At 38.4% G+C, this 24,200-nt stretch overlaps 1 protein-coding gene across 5 annotated transcripts in view; it reads left to right on the top strand.

The window, feature by feature from the left end:
* Positions 1-24,200, top strand: part of PDSS2 (decaprenyl diphosphate synthase subunit 2) — a 289,871-nt gene that overhangs the window by 91,444 nt on the left and 174,227 nt on the right. For all 5 annotated transcript variants that reach the window (XR_006202742.1, XM_042939483.1, XM_042939480.1 and 2 more), the window contains exon 2: positions 14,912-15,046. Coding sequence is in view for 4 of the 5 variants with exons in the window: in XM_042939483.1 (XP_042795417.1) it covers positions 14,912-15,046 (135 nt within the window). In the remaining variant the exon portion in view is untranslated. The remainder of the gene's footprint in view (positions 1-14,911; positions 15,047-24,200) is intronic.

Genomic DNA, 24,200 nt, shown 5'->3' with positions numbered 1-24,200 from the left:
ATAACTCGCCTATGATCTTCAAAATCATCAAGGCTGAAAGTCAAGGAAAAACTAAGAAACTCTTCTAGATTAAAGGAAACCAGAGACAGAGCAACTAAGTGCAATGTGTAATTCTGAATTGGATCCTTTTGCTCTAATGAATATGATTGAGATAATTGGCAAAACTTAAACGGCTTCTGAGAATTAGATGGTAGTGATGTGTTACTCACTTTTAAATGGTTCAGGAAAAAAAAATTTCTTTGTCCTGTACTTGTAACTTTTCTGTAAATTTGATATTGTTGGGGCGCCTGGGTGGCTCAGTTGGTTAAGCATCCGACTTCGGCTCAGGTCGTGATCTCGCGGTCCGTGAGTTCGAGCCCCGCGTCGGGCTCTGTGCTGACAGCTCAGAGCCTGGAGCCTGCTTCCAATTCTGTGTCTCCCTCTTTCTCTGACCCTCCCCCGTTCATGCTCTGTCTCTCTCTGTCTCAAAAATAAATAAACGTTAAAAAAATTTTTTTTTAATTTGATATTGTTTTTTAAATGGGGGCAGGGAGGGTGAGGAAAGATGTAGGCCCTGGAATCCTAATGCCTGGGTTAGAATCATGGCTCTACCACTTAACTTATTACTTCTTTGTCTCAGTTTCCTCATCTGTAAAGTCAGAATAGAAAATGGCACCTTACAACATTGTGTGAGGTTCAAGTGAGTGAATGCATATAAAGTGCTAATAAGAGTATTGCGTGCATTTGGGTTTATTTCTGGGATCAAGTGGACAAGATTGAGTTTCTAGTGTATCAATAAGCAGTGTTTAGAATCTTGGACTTTTTATTGTTTGTGGTGCTAAAGTGACCTTTATCTTGGTGGAAACATTTCAGTTTAGAAATGTGAAGTAAACATTGTGCTACAAGGCTGTACATTGAAAGAAATGTAGATGCTAATTTTTTTGAGTAGTTATAGGGTTTAAAAAGTACTAACAATAGCTATTTTAATTTGGTTTTATATTCCAATGATTGTTTAAAGGCTCTTCAGCTCTGCACCAACTGGAAACAAAACCTAGCTTGTTTGTTTTACACCTAAGTTCCCTCTGTCCTTCCACTTTGGAATCATATCCTTGCCTCCATGTTATTGGTCCCTGGGAACCAAAGAACTTCAACAAATAACCAATAATTATGGGAGCAGCTTTGGAGTCAAATAGGCCCAACTTTGAATTCTGACTCTCCACTTACTTTTGACCTTGGACAAGGTCTCAGCTTTCTCACCTGTAAAATGGAGGGAAGTGTATAGTACCTACTTCATGAAGAGTAGGTAGGTACTGTAAAACTGGTCGCTTGCACCCTCTCCTCCCACTCCCCTTGCCCATGCTCTTGTCCCCAAAAAGTCAGTCTCAAGGACCGGCAGATGGTTGTCCATAGGCTCCACTGCCTTATTTGTGGGGAGATGAGAATCTATGACTTTTCTCATTAGTTTTTTCTTATTTCTTGTGAAATTAAAGGCTGTCATTCTTAGCTTATGCCCCAAACTCTTCCGGAAGGAAAACTTTGGGGGAGAACTGGCATCCTTATGAAGCAAAGCCTAATCATGACCACAGAATTTTTTTTTTTTTTTTTTTTTTTTTGGTATTTCACGGTACTTTAGAGCTATAGTGCTATCCTTTACCTTTTAAAAATGAATTATTTTAGGGCAACTGGTTGGCTCAATCAGTTCAGCGTCCGACTTCAGTTCAGGTCATGAACTTGCGGTCTCTGAGTTTGAGCCCCACATCGTCGGGCTCTGTGCTGACAGCTCACAGCCGGAAGCCTGCTTTGGATTCTATGTCTCCCTCTCTTTTTGCCCCTCCCCCACTTGTGCACGTGCACATGCACACACGCTCTCTCTCTCTCTCTCTCTCAAAAATAAACAATAGCCAAATTATGGAAAGAGCCTAAATGTCCATCAACTGATGAATGAATAAAGAAATTGTGGTTTATATACACAATGGAATACTACGTGGCAATGAGAAAGAATGAAATATGGCCTTTTGTAGCAACGTGGATGGAACTGGAGAGTGTTATGCTAAGTGAAATAAGTCATACAGAGAAAGACAGATACCATATGTTTTCACTCTTATGTGGATCCTGAGAAACTTAACAGAAGACCATGGGGAAGGGGAAGGAAAAAAAAAAAGGTTAGAGAGGGAGGGAGCCAAAACATAAGAGACTCTTAAAACTGAGAACAAACTGAGGGTTGATGGGGGCTGGGAGGGAGAGGGGGGGTGGGTGATGGGTATTGAGGAAGGCACCTGTTGGGATGAGCACTGGGTGTTGTATGGAAACCAATTTGACAATAAATTTCATATTAAAAATAAATAAATATTAAAAAATGTTTTTTAATGAATTATTTTAGTATGAATTAGGACAAAATGCAGCTATTAGGATGGGAACAAAAAATCTCTAAACATAAATTTCCTGTCTTATTTTAATATATTCCTAGAAATAAAACTGGAATGTATATAAATTATCCAATTAACTCTTTTCATGGAGAAATTCACATTCCACCCGATTTCAAAGAAAGCATTCAAGGTGTTCAGCGAAAATGGTGAAAAATGTCATCTGTTCCTTCCCTAAAAGTTGTAATTTTATGGACTGTTTCAGAGGATCGACTGTCCCAGGCCACCAAAAGGGCACACACAGGGCCATAAGCCACAAGCTAGGCCTATGCAGATCTTCATTTTGGTATAAGATTCCTTGGGTATGGTGTAGACCCTGGCTACTCCTTCAGTCTGTGAGGGTTTTTGTTGTTGTTTTTTAGTTGTGGTTTCTAACCTGGACAGCACTCTCACTGCAGTGCAAACTTTGCTCAGCCTCTGTGTGAATGGGCGCTATTCAAGGCTTCCTGTGGCCTTGTGTTTAATGGACCGCAAATCCTCTGGCTCTGTGCTGCCTGTGAGTCTTGTTGAACTTGAGTATAAGGAGAAGGCTGCACCCAGCTGCTCATCCAGCTCTCAATACACCAGACCTATAATCAAGAGAAGTTTCAAGAAGGTACTTAGGAGAAATTAACTTTAAGATTTTTTTCCATACTTCTTACCTATAAGGTACTTTCTAAGCCCTCGTTCTAAGCCACCATTCATCTTTGCTCTCTGTATTTTAATGCTGCTGTGATCATCATTTCTCTAGTTTGAGTGAACATGGGCTTTGGAGGCAGACAACTGAATTGAGCCCCAGGTCTCTCACTTCTTGGTTATATAATCTTGGGCAGATTACCTTATTAATTCATTCAAGTAAGTATTTATTGAATGTCTGTGTGTGCCAGGCACTATTCTAAGCACTAGAGACACAACTGTAGACAAGTAAATATGTTGCAACACACTTACATTCTACTCAAGGGAGACAATAACTAAAATAAATGAATACAACTATGTAGTTTATCAGTGGTAATCATTGATCCAGAGAAAATAAACTATGAGCCTCAGTATCCTCATCAATAAAAAGAGGAAAACTGCCACCTCACAGGATGGTTGTCAGGTTAGATGAGCTAACACCTCTGAAGGCTTGGGGCTGTACCAGGGTGGATGAGACCATCAGTCTATCCTCTACCCCCGTCTCTCCCCAGGAAGCTTGCTGGCAGTCTGGTAAATGAGAGATTTCTTTCCAGAGCCTTGTGACGTGGTAGAGTACAGCAAGTGTTACTGTTACTTGAGGATTAAATTGGCTAGAATAATCTGTGTAATTTATTCCAAGCTTCCCTCTCTTCGTTCAGTAGGTGCCATCCTATTAATTAATACCATGTGAATGAAGCTATAAAAAATCGGCACACATAGTTTGGGAGATGCCACTATCATAATAACCTTTCCCCTTTACTACCTCTGTTGGTGGCTATTTTATTTATTTGTTTGCTTATTATTATTTTTTAAAGTAATCTCTACCCCCAACCTGGGGTTCAAACTCACGACCCTAAGTCGCACACTCCACCAACTGAGCCAGACTGGTGTTCTGGGTGCCTATTTTATTTTATTTTTTTAATTTCTTTTTTAATGTTTATTTTTGAGAGAGAGAGGCAGAGCGTGAGTGGGGGAGGGGTAGAAAGAGAGGGAGACACAGAATCTGAAGCAGGCTCCAGGCCCTGAGCTGTCAGCACAGAGGCTGATGCAGGGCTCAAACCCACACACCGTTAGATCACTACCTGAGCTGAAGTCAGATTGACCACCTGACCCACCCAGGCAACCACCCCAGGTGGCTTTTTAAAATATTTATAAGGTCTTAATGTTATTGGGTGGCAATATTTGTGATTATGAGAGCTAACAGTTTTGAACACAGGCAGTCAATCATGAGATCTTTTCTCTGGTGGAGATTATGTGAAAGATGAATACAAGCAGTCTGTGTCCCACCACCTGTCACTTCTAATTCCCATATTTTGGATTCCTGTACCTTGATTTCAGTGTTGATTTTGGAAAAATAAAAGAAATGTCCCTAAAAATTATGCACTTGATTTCTGAGCCACCGTGTTGCAACTATATGGTTTTAGATCTTGGTTGTTTTTCTATTCAATTTTTAAAAACTCATTTCTCTTGCCAAAATCCAGGATGTACTTTGCTGCATCCCAGCCCCCACCCCAATTTTCCCTTAAGGTATTATCTGTTTCTCTATAAAGTGTTTCATCATTTTTTCCCCCAACTTGCTTATTTTTACTGGCTTCAACCATCTGCTATTGTATCTTTACTTTTGGCTTCACTTCTTAATGTTATGTAAAAGCCAACTGAATGACCTTTTACCTTTTTCTCTTTTCCAACTTATTTTAATGCATATATTCTAAATTTTGCACACTTGAACCACCTTCATTAGCTAATAGGACTGATGTACCAAGTACTAAACAAATTGAATATTACGTTAAGATGTTCTTTTTACTAAAGAGATTCTTTTCTGATAAAAAATGTGCTTACGTGCTAACCGAGTAAAACCATAGAAAATTATGGAAGATTAATCAGGACTGCAAGTTGAGAAAAGCACTGAGCATTAAGGGAACACTCATTCATGTTTGGTTGATTTATTCCCTGCGCAGACGGATGGTGGTAGTAGGAGGTGTAATTCACAGTGCTAGCTCTTAGCCGGTGTCACTGCTTGAGTGGTAGTGTGAGTCTCCTGTGTCTGTGTAGTGTAATGATGCCTGTATTCCAGCACTTGATTTTTCTACTCCTTTGCTTCCACACTAAATTGCTGTTTAAAAATGTGAACAAAAGGGGTCTGCATGTAAAAATTATTTTATGAGATCATTTTAACAGAGCTTTCAGTGTGATCAAAATATTATTTTTTAAAATGTCCCTATTTTTCTACATTGGTATTTTAAAATAAATCTCCAATTATCATCTGAGTGGGAAAGTCTTTGTGCGTTGTTGTTGTTTTTCTGGTGGTATGTTTAATTCCAAGGTGGCCAGCCTATATCTTATTGCAAACTTGATCAATTATGGCATTATTTTATACTTCTCTTTTATTTCAGTCACATATCATTAAACTACTGGTGTTCAGTAATCATTTCTGAAAAGCTCCTGGCTTGATTTCTACCCTTGCTCAACAATCCCTGTGCCCTACCCCCATTCTACTTTCTCTTCTCTCTTGCTTCCTTTTTTTCCAGCGCCTGACTTCTGCCACATGCCCATCAAACCTAATTGCAGCTTTGGGAGGACTTTGGTAAGCCAGTTCCTTGGCCCTGATGTCCCTCAGGGATTTAATTCGGGTGGGATGTGCATGTGGCCCTCGAGCCATGTCAGTGACTGCTACAGCTCCCAGATTCTAAGGGCTGGTCACCTCAGGCCCTAAAGTTGTTTCAAGTCTAGGGCAGTTTAGTCTCAGGATAGATATGGCAGGAATAATACAATTTGGGTCATTTTGTCAATGGAAATTAACCTCCAGTTCTTCTGCTAATTTTACATAAAAATCTGTGACATGTGGACTATTTTTAGTCTCCCTCAAATTATAGTGCTTTAAAACAATTTTCATGAGTATTAATTTTTTTCTTTTACAACTGAGTAATATTACTGTCATTGAATTGCTAATTATATATATATATATATATATATATATATATATATATATTTTAACAGCACTTCTTTGATACCATTTAAACATTGGCCTTGTGTCTAAATCTTAGAGAAATTAAAGGTGAAATAGGAGAACCCACAAGGCACCCAACATTGGACTCGGGTTCATTAAACGTGGGTTAAATTTTTTTCTTGAAATGAGAAACACAACTATAATGTAGTAAGTCATCTGCCTTCCTAAAATTCTGTTATTCTTAAAATATAGTACTTTTTTCTCCAGACTTAAAAAGAGATCTGTGCTCTTATGCATTTTAGGAAATAGATCACCCTTAACCTAAAAATCCGTTGATTAACGCTTGTTACCATTTAGGGGTATTTGCTTCATATCTTGTTTCTTTTCATTTTTTAAACAAACTATTATAACATACAGAAAAATACAAGGCTGCTCTGTATATTGAACACCTATATAATGATACCCAGATTTAAAAGATTAATTTTGCCATATTTTTTTCCAGTTTTTGTCCTTGGCCTTGTTTATATGCATATGTATGTGCATATATTGAAACATAGTTGAAATATTATATATACAGTTTTATATTCTGTCTTCATTTAACATTTTAAGTATTTTTCCATGTCATTAAAAAAATTGTAATGCTTTCTTGTAACACTAAATTTGCTCTTGTATATGGACGGATTTTTTTGTTTTTAAACAGTGATATTTCTATTTCTACTTAATTTTACATTTTATTTCCAGTTCTTTTGACTTTATATGTCACATACTTTACATGACTTAAAACGCTATTTTTCAAAACACTGCAGGTTGCAACTCATTAATGGGTCACAAAATCAATTTAGCAGGTTGTAATCAGCATTAAAAAAAATTGGAAAGATCAGAGTATTTCTGTGATTCTTTGGCAAAAACTCTGCACATTGTAGTTGATCCTTTTGTTTCAGTCATCTGTGTATAAATAAACTTAAAAAAATTTTAACTAGGGATTGCAGTCACAGTCCTAAAGACTTATTAGGAATCTTTTCAATCAACCTACTTCATGTATGTTAGATTTGACATTTATCTTTGATGCTTACATTTTTTGGATTGACTTACTGGAATTGGATATATTAAGAGTGGGATAATAACATAGTAAAACTCTATACCTCTAGGAGTTAGCATTGGAGGGAGTTATTCTCGTGGAGGTCTGAGCAGTGCTGATCTTTCCCTTATTTTGAGGTGCTTTGAGCTGACCCAAGGGTGCTGGTCCCTTCTTTGTAGGTAGTAAATTGTTTCCTTAATATTTGACTGTAAATATACCAAAAGATTGTGATTTGGATCATGGCATAAGTGAGAATTCTGAACTCGTGAGCATACATCTCAAAAGTTTTCTCTTGTGCCCCAATTCTGCCGTCCTACCTCAGCTCTCCATCTGGAACTAATCCCTACCTTCTGTTCAAAGTGAGGACAGCCTTCTCTCATGGGCACTGATGCAGCAGTGAATTCAGTCACTTCTCCTAAATGAGGAAACAAAACACATAAACACTCCAATATATTGATTTCTCTCTATTTAAAACTTAAGGGGTAAGTCCTTCAATGTGGTATAATTCTCCAATATAGTAACTTTTCAGTGTAGCGTTAAAATCTCAGCGTGTTTTTTAGAATATGTGGGGGCTTTTCTCCTGTGTGGCTATCACTCTTAAAGAATATACTCTGATTTAGGAAGAGGGACTCAATACGTGGAGCTGAATGCCTGAATGTAGCAAATGGAGAGCAGGGGAGATGAGGAAAGTCGGGAATAGTAATGGGGCTGTTTGGGTGGGATGTGTGAGATGGAGAATCTGCTGTTCTACTTCTTGAAGCTATTTATTCTCTCATCTTGTATTTTTTGGAGTCCTATTCTATGTCAGTTACTCTGCTAGGTGCAGGGCATCCAGAGATGATGAGCCTGAGTCCCTTCAAGGTTCTCACAGGTTTGTGAGGTAGTACCTGTGAGCAAATAATTAAATAGCTAGGTCGTAAAGCATTAGTGAGCCTAGGCCCTGAGCTCCAAATTACATCTAGATCTTGGCGCTTCCATGACTAATTGACTAGTGTGACTAGTAATTATTTCACTTTTCTCAGCCTTTTTTTCTAATTTTCCTCATCTGTGAAGAGATGTTACCAGTCACCTTGCATGGATTTTGTGAGAATTAGAGCATATGCACAGAAAACAGCACGGGCCTGGCATTATAGCATGTTGTAGTTGTTGTTGTTTGTCTGTGTCATCTCTATCACTTTTATCAGTGTTTTTAGTGTAAAACTAGAGGTTTGTAGTAAGTACCATAAAAGCCAACGGAAGGGGAACTACTGGCCCTCGTTCCTATACACTGCTCTGTTATAGTTCTTTGCCTCCACTGTGCATACATGTTCATACTTCTTTCTGGGTATCTGTAGAGACTCATTTGTTCGTGGAAACACTTTGTTCCTTCATGTTGGTTACTCATCCTTCCTCAGTACCCTAAAGTAAAGGAATTCTCCGAGGTTCCTTTTCTCTTCTCTTTCCTACTTTTCTCTTTTTTCTCTCCTCAAAAACTCATCCATCACTTCCTACTGGTTCAGCCATCACCTCTTTGAAGATGCTTCCCAAATCTCTGGCCACAGCATTTCCAGCTGCCTGCTGGGCATCTCCATCTGGAAGCCTTTCTTGCATTCAAAGTTAACATGTCCAAAACTGAGCTCATTAATTCCCCATTAACTCTCCTTCTTCTTCCAATCCCCGTGAATGTTAGCATCATCATCTCCAGGAAACAGGTTTGAACCTCACATTCAGCCCTTACCTTTCCTTCGCTGCATGAGGAGGGGGAGACCCTCATGCAGTTGGCTGGCCAGACTAGCCTGTTCCACCTCCATGCTGCTGCCATTGCTCAGCTCTTCTCTTCCATCCCTGCTGCCACTGCCCTGATTTAGGCCCTCATTATCTCCCACCTGGACTATTGGAAGAAGCTACTCCTAACTAATCTTCTGTCTCCCTTTCACTGCACCCGCCATGCTACTGCCAGAGTAACAATATTAGGCCCAGAGTAACAGTTTTAGTCTTTAGCTCTGATCACATTACTCCCTTGCTGACAAACCATCCCTGCCTTCAGATGGCCTGCAGAATGAAGTCGCAACTCTAAACCTGACTTTCAAGGCCCTTCATTCTTTAGGCTGTCTTTTTTCTGGGCTTGCTCACCTTCACATAGTGCCCAGATGGGTAGCCCCACAGCTCCTAAACCTGCTCCTCATTCTTCCACTTTCTTGTCACGCATAACCTGTTTCTCCTAAAATACCCCTCTTTCCATTCCATTAATCCTATCCCATTCCTACCTCCATTCTCTGCTCAGGGAAATCTGAGCACCTCTTGGCCTCAGTCTGAATGCTACCAGTCTGAATGGTAGAGGAGCACCTCTAACAAGAAGCAGTTTTCTTTCTTCTTCCATGTACTGATAGCTTTTTGTTACTCTACTATCTTTGATATCTGTTCCTTGCATTATTCAATTTAACCATATCTTGAACCTATTATTATAGCTCTTGTATTACACCACTTATTTCTTTGTATACGTCTCATGTTTGGTACATAATGTTTTGAAGAAATGGAATTTAAGATATATGGAAAGGCACCATAGCTGCAATTTGAGGACTTGAAATATTTACAGGATTGGGTTAAGGAAGAGAAATTAGCCAGTAGTTATGGAAAGATTCAATGATGCGGTGAAAACCGCAGTTAGCCATAGAAATCATAATGTGAGAAGGAAACAGAGCTGGGGTGCACAAAGTTTCACCCGATATTCAGTCCTTATTTCCTTGAAATTGTGTACCTATTAGAATATTAGTGTATGTTTGCTGTTCATCTGTTACAGATCTAGGGCAGAATTTTGGAGGAGGCCAAGTTTCTCCCCACCTCCAAAATTCAAGTACAGACTTTTCTGGGTGTAAATTATATTTATTATAACATAATTTAAAAATAAAATATTTTAAATATAATTTAAAAGTACTGCTATACCTATATTAATTAGCTAATTTTCTAGGACTACATAGTATCCAACATCTACTGAAATTGAATTGAAATATTACTTGAGATTTGGTACTTCTCTAGTTTGTCAACCATGCTACTCCCACATTTCTTTTTCTTTTTTAAAAGTTTTTTAAATGTTTATTTTTGAGAGAGAGACAGAGACAGAGCATGAGCGGTGAAGGGGCAGAGAGAAACAGAGATATGGAATCCCAAGCAAGCTCCAGTCTCTGAGCTGTCAGCACAGAGCCTGACGCAGGGCTCGAACTCATGAGCTGTGAGATTATGACCTGAGCCAGTCAGACGCTTAACAGACCGAGCTACCCAGGCACCCTGCTACCGCCATATTTCTCATTGACTACTGCAAAAGCCTCCTAACTGATTTCCTCATACCACTTTGTTTCCTTCTTTCCCCTCCAACCAAGTTGTTTCTCCACTGATGACAGGATTTTCTGGGGTTGTTTGTTTGTTTGTTTGTTAGATTTTAAATATCATGTCACCAGGTGCTTAATAAAATACTGCCATGGCTTCACATTGCTCTTTAGGTAAAGAGCAAAAGTCTTACCATGGCCTGTTTGACCTGTGTGGTCTCTCCTGTCTCTCCAGCCTCATTTCGTACGGTGCTCTCAGCCTCACATATACCTGTTTTTGTGCAGCAGATATACTCCTCTGTTCTGTTCTCTTCCCACCATCCCCTTTTACATCCCTTGCTCTTCCTTTGGGTATCAACTCAGTCATCGTGTCCTCAGGGAAGCCTCTGACTTTGCTTGCTAAGTCAGTTCCCCTATTATAAGCCCTCACAGTACCATCTTTTTCGTTTGTGGCATTTGTTACTGTTGTAATTTTATGTTTATTCATGATTCTTTCATTATTTCCAGTCTCTTCCGCTCACTTGCAAGTTCCACAAGCTCTGTGACCAGTTTAGCTTGTCATTGCACCTCTGCCTCGCATAGCGCCTGATGTATGGAAAGGGTTCAGTCTGTATTAGTTGAACGAACGAATGATGGAGTTTTTGTTTACATTGGCTAAAAGGAACACAGTTCTGTAGAACTTTAGTGATAAAGATTATGAGGTACTAAATACTGCTTTCATTCATGACATTATAATTTTGATGACAATAAAGGATTCTTCCAACTTTTACACCTATTATACATATTGTAGAGTATTGGATAATTAAATAAGTGAGGTGAGACCATAAAGAACCCAGAGTAAGGAAAAACTTCAGATGTCACATAGGCCAGGCTCCTCTCTAAGGTATACGTCAGAGGCTGTGCAGCTTCCTGAACATCTCTGTTAATGAGGGACTCAGCATCACCAGCGGCTACTTGGTGTTTTCTTCATGTCGAGTCAAAATTGTCCTGCCATATTTTCTATCCGGTAATGTCAGTTTCTACAGTAATTCTGTCTCCTCTACAGACAGAAGGAGCCCTTTCCGATAGTAGACAGCTCTCGTGAGTTCCTCTAGCTTTCGTTCTCCTAGCTCTTCCCCTCGCATGCTGTGCTCCTGCCATGTTGGTTCTGGAAATAGCTGTGTCCTCCTGTCTTTCCTCCAAACCTTCACCCGTATTGTTTCTTCTTTGGAACACTTTTTTTTCCTTCACTTCCCCTCCCAGCTCTACCTCCCCTGGCTACCTCCTTTTCATCTTTTAGGTCTCAGGTCTCTTTTGCTCCCAGTTATGTTAGTTGCCCCTTCTTTCTGCTCCCTCAGTCCTTGCTCATCCCCTAGAGTAGCTCATGCCACATTTTACTGGGATTATTAATCCAGACTGTATTATCCACAAGAAGGGAGACCACAGCTCACCAGTGCTCATCATCATGCCCTCCACTGTTGTTTAGTACTATGCCTAACATGCAGTAAGCATTCATTACATTTTTGCCCCAATAAATTTGAGAACGCCAACTTTACTGTTCTCCAAGCTAGCATCTGTAGCTTTTTCTTGAGGCATGCATGTGGTAGTGTAGGATTCACCATCTTCTAGACATGTTCTAGCTGTTTGGTGTCCATCCTGAAGAGAGGCACTAAGAGCTCATGCTGTTTCAGGCCTGGACTATGTGAAACATACTATCTCTGTAAAGTTAGAATCCTAGGGATTTTTTATGCTCAGGAGCAAAATTTCTTATTCTCTGGTTGTGAGCTAATTTTGAGCTGTGGACATTATCAGTTTATCTTAGTACTGTTTTATTAAGAGTGTTAATGAAGTAAATTTAAAGAAGTGTTTGAAAGCAGTTTTTAAATTTACTTAAGCTGTTCATCTATTCTCTGGTTGTTAACCACTGACTTGCATGAAAATTAGTGGTCAGAAGGTGTGCTTTTCTGACTGTTCTCTTGATTTCTATTAGCCAGTCCACTATAGGTTCTCTTCCTGACCTTTTCAGAATGTGTTCTGAAAGTGTCAAGTGTTTCAGGGATATATGATGTTTGCAGGGGTTGGGGTGTGTGGGAAGAATTCCTTAACTTCTGTCATTTGGGGAGGTAGGAAAGGAAACTTCTAAGAGATTATGTATGTGGGTAGAATGGGCTAGGCTTTGAGAGATAGGAGGAGAAATGGACTAGAAGAAAGAAAAAATACGAGCTGAGAAAAAAATACGTGGCAAAAAAGTAATAAGGACAGAGAATGTAATTTTCTGATTATGTGATCATCTACCATGTGCTTCCACAATGTTCTATGCTTTACTCCTGTTGCCTCTTCCATACAGTGACTGTGGAAAGTAAGCATTGCTAACCTTGTTTCATAGAAGAGGTAATGGTCTCCAAGTCCTACAGCTAATGAATGGGAGAAGAGTTTTTGTTAAACTTGTTTCTAAAGCTGCACTCTTCTAATTTGACTTAGTAAGTAGTTTTTGTATATGAGCTGAAGATGATTGGAGAGTCATTATAGCATGATGGTTAAGAGTATATGTAGATTGTAGAGCCAGTTGGCACGGGTGGTCATGTCTTTGCTTCATCAAGGCTCTACCGCCTACCAGCTAAGAGCAAGTTGCTTGATCTCTTTGTGTGCCTCATTCTCCTTATTCATCTGCAAAATCAGGGTAATTGTGGTGCCTTCCTCTTGAAGTTGTCCTGAATTAATTTAGTTAATATGTAGTAAATTGTTAGAACAGTTCTTGGCATATGTGAAGCACTGTATAAGTGTTGTTTGTGTGTGTCTCCTGTGAAAGGTCCTGTCTCTGAACTTTGAAGATGTCAAAAGTGTTGCCACAGCTGTTTCATCAGCATGATTTAGTCAAACTTTTCTCAAAAGTAAGCCTTTCAGAGTTCTTACCATGTCATCATATCTTCATCCCTAACCAGACTCAACCCCCAGAACATAAGCACAGGCTCACACACAGCATCGCCCTCCTCTTTTCCCTTTCTAGAATTAAGAGCCAATTCAGACCTTCTCTTTAATATTATCATCTAAGAAGGGAAGAATTCACCTTTGGTAATACATTAATAAGGATCTAAGAGCATAAGTTAAAATTTGTAATTCAAAGCAAAAAGCTTAGAAAGCGCTCCCATTTTACATTTACTTGTTCCAAAATGGAGTGCTTCCCAGCCTCCCTGCATTTCGGGTCTACAGGATTTTAAGTAGAAAGCTACATGATAATGAAGAGCTTTGGATATTTCTGATGATTCTTTGTTGCTCTTGTGATATAACAATGGCTGTAAATTAACTTTTTTTTCCTAGGAAATTAGAACTTCTTTTTAAAAATTACTAATGCCTCAAACTTGCTGATGATCACTTACTGCATTGAGGAGAAATATAATTAGAGAAGGAGCTATATCTATTCCTTTTCAGAGAACCTGAAGTTCTGCCTTATTTTGAAACCAATGAGGGTACAAAGGGGACCTTTTTAAAAATTTGTTTCAAGGCAAAGGGGCAAAAATTTTCCTTAAGTAATGAACTAACTCATTAATTTTGGCTATATTAATTTAAATTAGTTCTTTGTTCAGAATTTACAAAGGAAGACTTAATAACTTAATGGAATATTATATTACAAACTTTTAATGTTTTTTTCACTACATTCAAGAACTATGTTCATAACATGTACATAATACCTATTTGATTAGTGCTCATGAGCTTTGTTCTAAATATTAATTTATTATAATATATTGTCCATCTTTCGTTCGTTCGTTCTTTCCCTTTCTTCCTCTTTCTTTCTTTCTTTCTTTCTTTCTTTCTGATGATGATGATGATGCCATTTAGTTCTTGTGTGACACCCATTTGCAATACTTGGAGATAAACAAAAAACAAAACATGTATTCCTGGCCTTAGTTATAGTAAAAATTATGGAAATTCAATACTCATAGCAAAAATAAAATGACATGCTAAGTTAAAGCCATATTGTTGTCTAGAATGATAATGCTTTCCATAAATAATAGGAAATGGCAACACTTGCTGATGGCATACATTTCCATTTTACTTACCAAATAAATTTTTAAGTCATTTGAATTTGTCACTTTAATTCTCTGAGTATCTTCTCTACGTGTGAAGACAGAAATCATTTTTTGCCCCTCTCCCTTACCACCATCATCACCAAATAACATCACTTCATCTAAGCCATACAATTTGTATTTCAGTTGCTGTCAGCTACCATAAAGCACTTTAAAACTGTGGGTTGAGCAGATGGTTGAGATTGTGAGATGTAGGGTACAGATCGTAGGAAAACCCAGAAACAGGAGGAAGCCAGATCATTAGGTCCCACAATTGGAGACTGTCGCTTTTAAAACCAGCCCTGGGTTTCTCTAGTTGATTCCTGAACTCATTGCTTCCTCCTGTTAGCTCTTCCCCCAATTCTGTTTCTGTGAACAAGTCCCATTCTCTGACTTTGGAAGTATAGGTGAATGGTAGCAATTTCCTAACTTGATCTGACTGATTCTGTGAAAATATGTTAATCCTCTTCTTTCTTTGTTGGCAGGGGGCTTGTACATGAGAGCCGGCATAACCTCCAGTTGCGGGGCTTGGTGGTGTTACTTATTTCTAAAGCAGCTGGGCCCAGCAGCATGAATGCATCATGTCAGAACTATGATATGGTCAGTGGGATCTATTCATGGTAAGAAGAACTTAGTCTTTTGACATCGCTCTCTAAATTGTATTTCCTCTTACTGAACAGCGGTCAGTGGAAATCACTATTTAGTTTTTTGTCATTCTCTGATTCAAGGATAGATTAAAATATTTTATAAGGTTAAAAATGTATTTTTATTGTTCTCTTTTTAAAAGTTTACTTATTGATTTATTTAAGCAGTCTGTGCACCCAGTGTGAGGCTCAAACTCAAAACCCCGAGATCAAGAGTCGAATGTTCCTCCAACTGAGCCAGCCAGGAATCCCCACCTTTTATTAATGTAATTTTATTGCTCTTAACAAGTCTGACAGACTTAGCAGCTCCATGCATAACTGGGGAATCCCTGTACATTTGTGTTGAAAACTTTCATTTCTACTCTGGGCATTTATAGTTTTCTATTCATGAGGTGCCTGGGTAACTCAGTCAATTAAACATCTGACTCTTGATTTCGGCTCAGGTCACAGTCGTGGGATTGAGCCCCGCCGTGAGCTCTGCACTGAGGTAGAGCCTGCCTAAGACTCTCTTTCTCTCTCTCTCTGCCCCTCAACCCCCTTTGTGCTCTCTCCCTAAAATTAAAAAAGATAAATTTCTATTCATGACTACCTCTCCTTGATTATTATTGTATCATTGTATTTTTATAGAGGTTTACTCTAGGATTTACGATTTTAAACCTACTCAGAATGATACCTAGTTATAAAATAATGATGCAGCTATCATTTTAGGAGAAGTAGTATACTTCAAATGCTGCATCATTTATTTTATTATGCTTCTTTTTATGGTGAAGAGGTTTTTACTAAAGTTACTTAGGATAAGAAATTTTTTCTCCTTGGGGCACCTGGGTGGCTCAGTCGGTTAAGCGTCTCACTTCGGCTCAGGTCATGAACTCACGGTCTGTGAGTTCGAGCCCCGCGTCGGGCTCTGTGCTGACGGCTCAGAGCCTGGAGCCTGTTTCGAATTCTGGGTCTCCCTCTCTCTCTGCCCCTCCCCTGCTCATGCTCTGTGTCTCTGTCTCTCAAAAATACATAAACATTTAAAAAATTTTTTTAATAAAAAAAAGGAAATTTTTTTCTCTTCTCTCATATGTTTAGACTAAACAATAAATCTATGAGAGGACACCCAGGTGGCTTAGTTGATTGAGCATCTGACTTCAGCTCAGGTTATGATCTCATCATTTGTGAGTTCAAGCCCCACATCGGGCTCTCTGCTGTCAGTGCAGAGCCTGCTTCAGATCCTCTGTCCCCATCTCTCTCTCTCTGCCCCTCCCCTGCTCACACGAGTACATGCTCTCTCTCTCTCTCTCTTTCTCAAAAATAAGTAAACATTAAAAAAAATTTATGAGTATGAGTCATTTTTGCTACATATAAAACAAACTTAAAATTTTCAGTTTTATTTTTTTTAAATCACTGCATATTTTTAGTAACAGTGTATCATCAATAACTTTATTTAATTTAGTATTGTACATGACACAATTAAAAGGCTCTAGAGAGCCTCTAGATAGCCTGTGCAGGTGGACTTTGGCATGTGAAATTAAAACCACTCCAGGAGTGCCTGGGTGACTTGGCTGAGTGTCCAACTCTTGAGTTCCTCTCAGGTCACAGTCCCAGGATTATAGAATTGAGCCCCATGTCTCTGAGCACGGGGCCTGCTTGGGATTCTCTCTCTCTTTCTCTCTCTCTTTCTCTCTTCCTCTCTTCCTCTCTCTCCCTCTGCCCCTCTCTTCCTCTCTCTCTGTCTCTCTCTCAAATGAAAATAAATAAAACCATTCTGAAAACATGGGTGACAAGGAAATTTTCCTCACCAAAGGAAGCGTTTCTAGGAAGTTTGACTTATGGTTAATATATCTTACAGATGTACTTTAAAAATTGATCCATACCTTAGGGGGTTTTTTTATTCCTAGTAGTCTTATCCATACATTTTTTCTTATACAATATTCAGAGATGACTATTGCTTACCAGCTACGAAGTCTGATAATCCTTCCTCATTAACAAGCAAGCAGGCAAAGTTATTAATATCATGGCTACAGATGACCCCTCCTCCAGGGTCAGGATAATTTTGTAGACCTTTTACCATTTATCCATACAAGTATCTTCACTGGAAGGGATACCTTGGTGTCATTTTCAGTTCCTACTCACTGTGAAATAATTTATGTTTGCTTAGTGCTTTGTAGGTTCCTGATCATTTTTATGATGGTTATCCCATTTGATCCTCACAAAATGCTATAGATGAGAGATGTCGTTATACTTATTTTACTCTTGAGCAAACTGAGATTCACACATCCTGAGACTTTCAAGATGGCACAACTGGCAAATGAGAAAAGTCGAGGCTCCAGCTACAGTACTTTTTCTTCCAAGTTTCATGTTATTTTCTTGATTCTATTCAGTTTCTCTTTTTCTTTTAATTTTTTAATGTTTATTTTTGAGAGAGAGAGAGAGAGAAAGGTCGGGAGGGATAGAGAGCGAGGGAGACACAGAATTCGAAGCAGGCTCCGGGCTCCATGCTGTCAGCACAGAGCCTGATGCGGGGCCCAAACTCACAAACTGCGAGATCATGACCTGAGCCGAAGTCGGACACTTAACTGACTAAGCCACCCAGGAGCCCCTCCATTCAGCTTTTCTCATCCAATTCGAAGAATTTATGTCACATATAGGTTAGACTATCCATTAAATTAGTATACCAAAAACAGTCTTATGCTTGTATGTCTTTGCAAAACTTCTGAATGGAAAGTAACTTGGCAAATCTTTTATACATCTATGTCCTTCCCCAATCTGTTTGAATTAGAGCTCAAACATTATGCTATGAGTTTTATAGAAAGTTATTGACTGAGTTTATCAGTTAAATTAACTAGAGAAAATACATAAAGATCTGTAATAAGTACCAATAACCTGTTAGTCTCTGGAAAGCAAATGGACCTCATTTTCACCTTGTATCCCATGTATCTCTGTTGCCTTTAGGAATTCTGTTGCTTTTCAGTCTGCTGACTTTGACTATTTAATTGGTCAGGCCTCTGCTCTTGAAATTGGTTAACCATACATACCTCTGATGAACACCAGCTATGTTTTATTTTCTCTCATCCTAAAATAAGCCTTGGAAAGTACTACTTGATGCATAATAGGTGTTCAATAAATATTTGTTGCATAAATGAATCATTCCCATTTTACAGAAAAATAATCTAATACTGAGATTAAGACTTGTCTAAAATCTTCTAATTAGAAAGTGATAGAGTTGGGATTTAAATCCTGATTCTGCTCTAAAATGTATACTCTTTATACTATGCAGGTGCTGGTATCTGTATGCGCACAGTGCACCGTGATGTGACCTTGTGTTGTGAATTTCTTATCTAGCAACTAAGAAAACAGCTGCATCACCTTCTGATCCTTTACAGGAACAGAGCACATTTGGCAGATGGTCATAGTAATATGAACAGTTGTAAAAGAACTTTGCAAAACAGTAGGTGGTACATTATGAGTATAAAAACTTTATAAATAATATAAATGGATTTCATATTCAAGTGTATAGAATCGACAATTACATTTAGCAAATAATCCTGGTGGGTTGTTCTAGGTTATTTTCTGTAATCAAACTTGATCTGGTAAGTCGTTGGTGATGCTTGTGCGTTTTACATACTTGTTAATGTGAAAATGTAATTTAGCACAGTACTATGAGAAACCATTAATTTGTTTCTCTACCCCTGCAGTCATTTGTTTGGCTCCTGCTTCCTTAATTGTTCAAGTGTAACTTTTGCTGGAGGCTTGTATCTATAATGCCACAGTGAATTATTTAACATTTGAGGGAAGTACTGACTTGGGAGCTTTTTAATTCACCTCCAAACTGCTGGGATTTACATTGTGTTTTTCTCTCATAACTTTGACTTTGAGGTCAGATAATGGGACCTGAGTAAATTACCTAAGGGACCAAAAGTGAGTTAGGTGACCTCTTTTGTTTGGCCTAAGGATATAACTGATGGATGTAACCTGTGGATATGTTTAGTAAACTTATCATTTAATGGCCAAAAGAGGCAGAAGTTAGGCCAAAATGTAATAGCTACATTTTGAAAAATAGTTAAGAGAGCTACATTTATAAAAACGCACTATAAACATCTACCATAGCCTTTTGCCAACAAGGCAGTGAACTTTAGTTATTCCACCAATCCTGACTTTAAAAAATTGGTTGCAAAAGTGATTAGTCAAAAACGTATTACTATAATTTTGTATGATGACAGGTGGTGACTATACTTATTCTGGTGAGCACTGAGTAATGTGTGGAATTGTCACATCACTTCATTGTACATCTGAAATTAATATAACATTGTATGTCAACTATACTTCAATAATAAAAAAATTAATTTTTTTAGAAGTATTACTGGGGTGCCTGAGTGGCTCTATTGGTTAAGCATCCAACTCTTAGTTTCAGCTCAGGTCATGACCTCATGGTTCATGGGTTTTAGCCCCACCTCAGGCTCCATACTACTGGTGCAGAGCCTGCTTGGAATTGTCCCTCTCTCCCCCCTCTCTCTCTGCCACTCCCCTGCTCAGATGCTCTCTCTCAAAATAAATAAATACATAATTAAATAATTAAAGTATTACTAAGTTTACAAGTACCCCTAGCCACTCCTGAGAAAATAAGTTTATAACTTCCTGTTACTGTTAATGATAGATTACTTTTATTTTATGTATAAAAAATTATAATCCATAAAACATGATATTACAAACTGTGGACTTCTGTAATATAACATGATTATTAAGTTTAAAGAAATTCAGGTGAATTTTTTTTTTTTAACTAATGCTTCAGCTTTCTCAGTTGTTTTAGCAAGAATTGATTCAATTATTTCTCATCTAACAGATATAAACAGACCACATATTTTCTTTTTTTTTTTTAATGTTTTTTTATTTTTGAGAGAGAGAGAGAGCATGCGAGCGCAAGCCCGGGAAGGGCAGAGAGAGAGGGAGACAGAATCCGAAGCAGGCTCCGTTCCATCGGCACAGAGCCTGACGCAGGGCTCGAGCCCATGAACCATGAGATCATGACCTGAGCCTAAACCAAGAGTCGGACGCTTAAATGACTGAGCCACCCAGGCACCTCCAGACCACATATTTTCATTCTATCTTCATTGCCTAAAATTTCCCAGCATCTTTTGTTAACTCTGGCAGACAAGATTGAAACAAGTTTGCCAAACCCATTTCTCCCTGACTATTCGGCTAGACCACCTTGCCCAGGTACATCTTTATAGCTCACCAGTTCCTTGGACAGAGTATTTATTGTTTTAATGTTTATTTTTGAGAGAGTGCCAAGCAGGGGAGGGGCAGAGAAAGAGGGAGACAGAGAATGGGAGGCAGGCTCCAGGCTCTGAGCTGTCAGCACAGAGCCTGACGTGGGGCTCGAACTTACGGACCTCGAGATCATGACCTGAGCCAAAGTCAGACGCTCAACTGACTGAGCCATCCACGTGCCCCAGAGCATTGTCTTAAATCTTTGCCTGGCTGAACTTCCGTATAACATAAATGTAGTAGATCAGAATAAACATTGGAATCACACATTTTACAGAATGTGACTTTGAGTAGTTTAACAGGGACTGTGTCTCACAGCCCCTATACCTGTTACGTCCTTTGCAACCTGTAATTCAGGATGTACGCTGTAAAGCAGACTCTAAAGTACTCTTCATGGAACATAAAAAGGTCTCAAAAATTTAACCTAGTTATATTTTACCTACTAGGTAAAGTAAGAGGTAAAGTGACATTTCAAAGAAGAAAAGAAATGTATTAGTAGAAAATCATTTAAAAAAACAAAAATAAAACATAACAAGAAGTGCTACAGAATATCTACTAAAATTTTGAAAATCCCATCGAAAGTTTGTTTTTCTCCATATTGTGACCTATTCCTTCTTTTACTGCATTTTATTTCCTCACTTCTGTTATCTACAGCTTCCATCCTGGTGTCTCTATGGCTTAAAGTTTTACTGGTAGGCTTTACACTCTTCTGTGTTTGTGTTGCCCTCAACTCCATTCTCCCTGTTCAGAGGGGAGGACAGTGAGCTGCTCCTGGGGAGCCAGTGCAGTGATAGTGTTCCTTCCTGGTGGCAGGTGAGCTGATGAATAAGAAGAAAATTATGGACTGATCATTTTCTGTATTTATTTGTAATGCTGATAACAGAAGACTGTGTACTCTGTGTGCTATTAAACATAGTTCAGATGTTCTGTTTTCTCCATGGTACCCAGCATTCAGCTGGGTAACACATATTCCTAACACATAGATGATGGTCAGTGACTATTTGACCATGGCTGATTAATAATAACAACAATTTTAAATTATTACTTTAAATTTTTTTATTATTCTTTAATGTCTAAGCAAGAAAGACCTTCCTAAAAGGTTCCAGAACTCTGAAACTATAAACAAAAAAATTAACCCATTTGACTGCACAGAAGATAATTCTTCAGTGGAAAAAAATAACCATAAGGTCAAAAGAAAATGTCAAGAGTTACAAAAATATTTGCAACATACGTGCCAAAGGGCCAATTTTTAATAAACAAATCAGAAGAAGATAATACAACGGAAACATGGACTAAGGAAATGAACAGGCTATTCAGTGAAGAAGAATTATAGATAGTTAGAAATAAAAGGGGGAAAAGGCTGGAATTCATCATAGTGGACAAATTAAAACAAAAATCACTGTTTTCCCCTGTCAGATTGGCAAAGATTAAAAAGTTTGTTATTTCAAACATTAACTAGCTTGTTAGTTAAATTGTTAGTTAATTGTTAGTAAGAAACAATCTAAGCATCTACCAATAAATCACATGTTGTTATGGATGTAACAGAATATGAAATGAATGCTTGAAAGGATTAAGGAGGTCTGTTTGGCAAAGATTAAAAAGTTTTGGGAGCCTGGGTGGCTCAGTCAGTTGAACGTCTGACTTCAGCTCAGAGCACGGTCTCACAGTTCGTGAGTTCCAGTCCCGCACTGGGGTCTGTGCTGACACCTCAGAGCCTGGAGCCTGCTTCAGATTCGTGTCTCCCCCTCTCTCTCTCTCTGCTCCCTGCACCACTTGTGCTCTGTCTCTGTCTCTCTCTCTCAAAAATAAATAAACATTAAAAAAAATTTTTTTAAGTTTGTTAGTAGGAAAAAGTTAGTTACTTAGAAAATGATTTGTTAACTAGCAGTTATAAACAGACCACATATGGGGCGTCTGAGTGGCTCAGTCGCTGAAGCATCCAACTTCAGCTCAGATTATGATCTCACAGTATGTAGGTTCAAGCCCCACATCAGTCTCTGTACTGACAGCTCAGGGCCTGAAGCCTGCTTTGGATTCTGTGCCTCCCTCTCTCTCTCTGTTCCTCCCTCCCCCTCTCAAAAATAAATAAACATTAAAAAAAATTAAACAGACCACATATTTTCATTCTACCTTCAAAATTTTTCAACACCTCTTATTAACTCTGATAAAAGGGATTGAAACAAGTTTGCCAAACATAGTTTCTTTTCTTCCTGACTATTCAGCTAAACTACATTGCCTTGCTTTGAGATAGCTACAGCATTTTTAGTTATAAGTTTTATTTTAATCCAACCACCCTTTGATTTAGCAAAATTGCTGATGTGTTAACATAAATGCTCAAAGATGTATATATAAGAATGCTCTTTGTAGCATAGTTTGCAAGAACAACAACAACCCCCAAAAAAGAAACAATCAAAGCATCCACCAGTAGAGCACATGTTGTTATGGATGCAAGGGAATATGAAATGAATGCTTAAAAGGATGAAGGAGGTCTGTTTGTCTGATCTGGAAAGATCTCAAAAGAATCAAGAAGAAAGCAAGATGCAAAAACATTACAATTTGATCCCATTGGGGCTTGAGTAGGTGGGCATTAGATTTTTGTATGCATGGAAAATGCTTTAAAGGAGACACAAAGAGTTGTTAATAGTGGTCCTTTTGGGGAGGGGCAACTGGTAGGGGGCAAAATGGGACGAGAGACTTTATTCATTTTATGCCCTCTTCAGTGTCTGAATTATTTTTTAACTGTATACATGTTTTACTTACACACTTCATAAAAACTGGTAAAAAGCGGGTAGTTAGCTTAAACTTACTATTAGTATGAGGGCCTTAGACACCCTGGACTGACCTGGACTTCTATTTTTTGCCCTTTTTGACAAGATCAAATAACCTATGAAAATGCATAAAGTATAGTTCTGGCTTTTTAAAATAAAGAAACCAGGAGTGAAGCAAAATGATGAACCTTTTTGGTTTACCATCCATGTTAAAATGGACACCATAATTTCTTGGTAACTATGCTAATTCTTTTTCAACTCAGTATTATTCAGGTAATTAAGGTTAATTAATGATCATATGCTAAAGTCATTGTTGGGCTCCAAGAACTAATCATAAAGAAAGCATGATAAACATAACTAGAAGTTAAATCTAGAAAACCATGGCAATAAAATGATATTAGCATTGCTTTCTCCTCTGAGAAAAGTTTGTCAGACTTGGGATGCTCTCACAGAAGGAGTGGGAGAATATTTGGAGGCCTAAACGAAATCTTAATTTAAGGAGGAAGGTGGAGAAATAGAAAAACTGTGAAAGAAGCAAGTTTTGTTGTTGTTTATAAATCTTTATTTTTTTTTATTTTTTTAGTGTTTATTTATTTTTGAGACAGAGAGAGACAGAACATGAACGGAGGAGGGGAGAGAGAAAGAGGGAGACACAGAATCCAAAGCAGGCTCCAGGCTCTGAGCTGTCAGCACAGAGCCCGATGCAGGGCTTGAACTCATGAGCTGTGAGATCATGACCTGAGCTGAATTTGGACACCCAACCGACTGAGCCACCCAGGTGTCCCCGTTTTTATAAATCTTTAAATTTAGAGAATTGGTCTTGGTCTCACCTGAAAATATTGTAGTTCATAACTTATCATTTTAATGTGGTACTGATTTCTGATGACTTCCAGTTATGGTAACAGTAGACTGTGACTATCAATCTTCACCTTCATACTGCACATTACAGTTTGTCTAGTACTTAAAAATGCCTAACAAAAACAGGAAACCGTATTTATCTTGGGGATGACCAAATCAAAAAAACACCTTAAGAAATGAGGCTTAAGTGGGAACGTGTTGATCATATTATTTATTTAGGGCTCAATCATATTAACATGAAATAATCAATATTG

The sequence above is a fragment of the Panthera leo genome, chromosome B2, assembly GCF_018350215.1.
Source record: "Panthera leo isolate Ple1 chromosome B2, P.leo_Ple1_pat1.1, whole genome shotgun sequence".
NCBI classification, from domain to species: Eukaryota; Metazoa; Chordata; class Mammalia; order Carnivora; family Felidae; genus Panthera; species Panthera leo.
The sequence above is the reverse complement of the archived record's forward strand: the minus strand, read 5'-3'. Positions and strand labels throughout refer to the sequence as shown.